Source organism: Phyllostomus discolor, chromosome 4 (genome assembly GCF_004126475.2).
Source record: "Phyllostomus discolor isolate MPI-MPIP mPhyDis1 chromosome 4, mPhyDis1.pri.v3, whole genome shotgun sequence".
Taxonomy (NCBI): domain Eukaryota; kingdom Metazoa; phylum Chordata; class Mammalia; order Chiroptera; family Phyllostomidae; genus Phyllostomus; species Phyllostomus discolor.
The window spans coordinates 67,081,018-67,085,692 of record NC_040906.2 but is presented as its reverse complement, the minus strand read 5'-3'; the positions used below and the strand labels follow the sequence as shown (position 1 = coordinate 67,085,692).

At 49.7% G+C, this 4,675-nt stretch overlaps 1 protein-coding gene across 1 annotated transcript; it reads right to left on the bottom strand.

Moving 5' to 3' along the window:
• Window positions 1-2,324: 2,324 nt before the first annotated feature.
• On the bottom strand, window positions 2,325-4,042 carry RPRM (reprimo, TP53 dependent G2 arrest mediator homolog). The gene has a single exon (XM_028509816.2). It carries the CDS (start codon window positions 3,585-3,587, stop codon window positions 3,258-3,260), a length of 330 nt encoding a protein of 109 aa, XP_028365617.1. The 5' UTR covers window positions 3,588-4,042; the 3' UTR covers window positions 2,325-3,257.
• Window positions 4,043-4,675: the final 633 nt, after the last annotated feature.

Here is a 4,675-nt window from a genome sequence, read left to right as displayed (position 1 = left end):
CGTCTATGGGGAAAGATTGACGCTCCATAAACTCTGAGCAGGATTTAAAATTCCATTTAAAGCATTTGTTAGAATCAGGGGAAAAGAGACTCAAAGGCAGAGCGAGACAGGGAGTGGTGTGGGGCCCAAGAAAGTAGCTGCTGTGTGGCCACAGGGAACAGGGAGTGTAAAAAGCTTCTTGTACACATCGCCTCATCTATAAAAACCAGAACCACTTGGCATCTCTCTAAGTAACAAATGGATCTAGAGGCTGTAGAGAAGAGTTGTTGGCAGGAAATAGTCCCTAGGGCTATGATATTTTCAGACTGTGTGCATTTTCCTAAAATGCATAGATCATGGATTGTGGGGCTCTGTTCACATATCTTTTCTAAGGATTAAATGTTGCAGGTTCTGGTTTGTGACAATCACGATTTCTTGGGGTAGGAGAATTAATCTGGTGCGTTGAGGTAAAAATAAACTGAATTTTGCTTTTGAGGTACAGGGAAGAGGAAAGAGGTGTGAAGAAGTATTTAAAGGAACAAGGATGGAGGTCAGATGAAGGAAGGAGAGACTAGTGGTATAAGGGAGGGGAATAGGGAGCTTGGGCAGACCCTCTCCCAACTTTCACGACTTCGACTTTAAACAGAAACCTGTTTTCTACAAACAGGTAATCATTGACCTGTAGGTGTGAACCCTTTCTGTCTGAAACTTGCTGTAAGCATGTATGTTGCACATAGCAGAGCCCAAAGCAAGAGTCCTACAAACTCTCACTGATTGGTTTTTGATCCCACGATTTCCACACAGCACTGAATTCACTGGTGAACTAATAAATCTGTGTGTGGGGGGGGAGGGGGGAAGGGACCCTCAGCAGATAATGCAGCCACCAAAAAACCCTGAGTTTAATTTAAATGTGTGGTTTGCCCCAGAGTCAACTGGTCTTGCTGTGTTTCTCCCTGAGAAACATGGAGGCAGCAGGTTAACTGGGTGCCACAAAAACTGTCTACAACACAAGAGGTCTACATTTCCTGTCCTGCACCTCTGCAAAGTAAACCGCCCACCATGAGACTCATCTTGGACTACATGTTGATCCTGCTCCCTGCCCCAGATTCAAAACGAGCAAACACCTGCTGAAGACAGGAATAGACAAAATGTCAAAATTCTTTTCATGCCTGATACTATTTAGCATTCAAAAAATTATGCTAGCTCCTAATTCCTTTGGGAATGAAATAGACAATAGTGGGCAGGATGTTAAGGGTACTCAAACACTTTGATCTCAACTCTTTGAGTCACTGGCTTTGTTTACACAAGTTGTGCTTCTTCCCAAATAAATGGAACATTTTATTGTTTAATTTTTCAGTCTTGAATCTGCTACTGTGAAGTCTTTAATTACTATAGCATAGCAGAGGATCCTTTATATTCTTGAAAATATTTAGGATCTTAACCAAGGCATAAAAACAAACTGCTCAAAACCTCTTGTCAAGTTCAAGCTCGAAGTTATTGTATCCTTTGGGTTATTTTCACATTCTCAGTTTTCTTTATTTTCCAACACTGTTCAGTTTCTGAGCCCTAACTGTACCCACGACCATCTGTAGCTCTACTCTGGCCCAATCTTCTCGTTTTAGGTAGTAATCTTCCTCTCTAAGATTCAGAGTTTCGTTTAACTCCTCTGAACCTTTCTGCCGGGGCTGGGTCTGGCAATTCAAGAACAAGCAGGCCCTTTTGAATCTCACCCTTTTGCTAGAAAAAGTAATATGGCAAAGATAATGCATCCCACGCTTTCATGGTTTGCCCCAGGGAGAATTAGCATCACTATGTACTTTTTAGCAGCTACATTTCCTCGCATTTAAATAATTTTTATTTATTATACTTTTAAAAATTGTATTTTATCATATGTATATATATTTGAGCAGCATCCCAACGCCGTCTTGCTGACGTCGGTGAGGGCAAAAACGCCCTCCCAGAAGGCTGGCCAAGCTCTTTCTTCCTTTCATTAGCGGCATAACCCTGTGTTCCCACCGGAGACCTGGAGGGGAGTGTAATGTTTCCACTGGGACCTCGGGTTTTCTCGTCTGGCTGGAAAGCTGAGCCTAAATGAAATATAAAATATTAACTGCACAATAAAACAAAGGATTCTGCCTCCAGGCGGCTCCTGTGCCTAAGGCTTGGCCATGTCTCACCGGCCTCTAGGCCTCTCTGTCTTGTCCCCACACCGTCCCTTCGTAGGATCCACGAATGGAATCACAGCTCTCCAAAGCGGAATTCCCTGGGCCAGCAACCCGACTCCTCACGCGCCGATGCCCATTCCCTTCTGCCGGGAGCGCAGAATGACCACCAGGAGGCCAGGAACAAAACATTTAAATGTTGCATTTATTAAGGAAATGTTAAACAATGGGGAGGAGGGAAAGTCAAAACGGTGTCGCGAATATCAAGAGCACTTCTGTGGCGTAAATCGTGCAGTCACGAGCTACAGACAAGTTCTATTAGGGTCTTTGCCCGGGCCAGCTGGGGCACCAGTCCCGGCCCCCTCCCAAAAGGCCCAGTTGTGAATGCAAAACAAAACAAAACAAAACAAAACAAAACCAAAAACACACAACTCACCCGGTTCACATTCTCAGGCTTCCCCTCCCCCACCCCTTTCCCCACGTTGACAAAACTCTAACTCCCAGGCAGGCAAACAGGCCACTAGGGCAGAAAAGGGCATATCAAGTATTTATATTCAAGCAAACACAAAAATCCCTTAAAACGGCAAGTTGTAATCAATCAAAGATATTTATCGCCTCTCCCGCCAGGGCTGGGAGGAGAGGGAGAGAATGGGCGTGAATCCGGACACGGATTTGTGTCCCCATGAGTTTTATTATGCGACATATACATGGATCACTTTTCAGGCCACCTAGGCATTCGATGCCTCTGGGTCTCTTCCCCTGCCCACCCTCTCCACCTACCCCGAGAGCTTGGCCCACCTGCAGGTGGAGAAGGGCCTTTGCTCCGTCGGTTTCCCCGCATCCCAAGCTAGCTGCAGCTTCCAAAGTTTGCGCCCTAACCGCCCTCTTCTTGCCACTTGCGGCTGAGTCCAGAGTCAGGGCGCTCTCCTCCTAGTCCAGACATGGGGACTTGCAAAGAGCGTGTGAGAAACAGGTCGCTTCGTCCCGAAAGGCAAAAGTCGAGAGAAATCATTGACTCCGACAGGTTTGCTTCGCCCGGTCTCGATGGTGAGGGGCGCGGCCGAGCTGGCGAAGTGGGGAGGTGTGAGGCGGCCGCCGCGGGGGCCTGAGGGCCGGTCAGTAGGGCCCCACGACCACCGCTTCCACCTCCTTAGACGGTCTCCGGTCTTTCACCAGGAAGTTGATCATGCCCTCGGACTTAATGAGGAGGTTGCAGCCGAGGAAGAAGATGCCAAAGACCACGGTGAGCGAGAGCACGCACATGACAGCGATCTGCACCACGCGCATGATGTACAGGCTGCGCTCGTCCGGGCCGCCCTCGGCGAAGCCGTCGTCGGTCACCACGGATGCCTGGGTGCAGCAGCGCACCGCGCGCTCCAGCGCCTCGCTGCTGTTGGCCAAGAATAGGCCGGCCACATCCGTCTGGTTACCCAGCGCGGGATTCATCGCCGGAGCGGGCGGGCACCAGGGAGGCGCCGGTCCGAGGGATGGGAAGGCGGTGGCACGAGAGGAACAGGTGCCGGGATGAGCACTCACTTGCAGACGTGCGAGCGCAGGGACTGCTAGCTCTCTTCTTTCCTAAGTCTCTGCACTGTGGGAGTTTCCCAGGAGCTTTTCAGACTCTCGCCACCGCAGCCTGGCTCGTCTGCGCCGTCTGCTGCTACCCAGGCGGTGATCATTCCCGGCCCCGGCGCTCACTCGACTGGGGGCTGTTAGAACTTGACGGCGCTTGGCCAGCAGGGAGGTGGGAGGTGCAGGCAGCGGCGAGGCTGCTGGTCTGAGCGAACAGCGGCCCCTTCCGGCAGCGCTGCGGCTCTGCGCCCTCTGTGGTTGGGCGCTGGGGAGGCAAACGAGCGAACCTCCCAGTTTTGCTTTTCTTGCATTTCCTCTTTTCCAATACCAACGGCTAGGCAGAGGTCACTATACTTTTCTGGCTTGAAGGATCATTAAAGCGTTTAGTGCTGGGCGAGGTCACGACCATCTGAAAGTTTCCGAAGGAACTGGGTCACACCAGCTCTGCGTGCTCTTTGTCTCCCGCCCCTCTCACCTCTGCGAGTACAAAATGTGAGGATGAATCAATGAATCGCAGGTGCCAGATGGTGCTTGCAAATGCACTGGCTGTCCGCCTGTGCCTGACTCCGTCTGGCCTGAGAGGGATTTCTAGTAGAGTAGGGTTGATCTGGGTGTATTTTTTAAAAAGCAATGATTTTAGGAAGACAGAAAAGTAGGGAGGGAGGGAAGGAGGAAAAGAGGGAACAAAGGGTGGGAACAAAGAAAGAAGGGAGGGAGAATGGAAGCTACTGGAAAACAGTAAAGCAGGTTTTATAGTGAGTTTTAAGCCAAAGGAAAAGAGAGTAGGGGAAGATGTTCTTCAGTGGCCTTTGTGTGGAGGTGTTCGCCAGGAGCAGGGTCACCTCGCTGGTGTGGGAGGGGAAGGTGAACTCGGAGTGGCCAGCCACTCTTGTGATCCTAATTGCAGATGAGTTTTTTGATGTTCTTCTATCTAATATTTTTCTCTGTTGGCAGTAAATCAG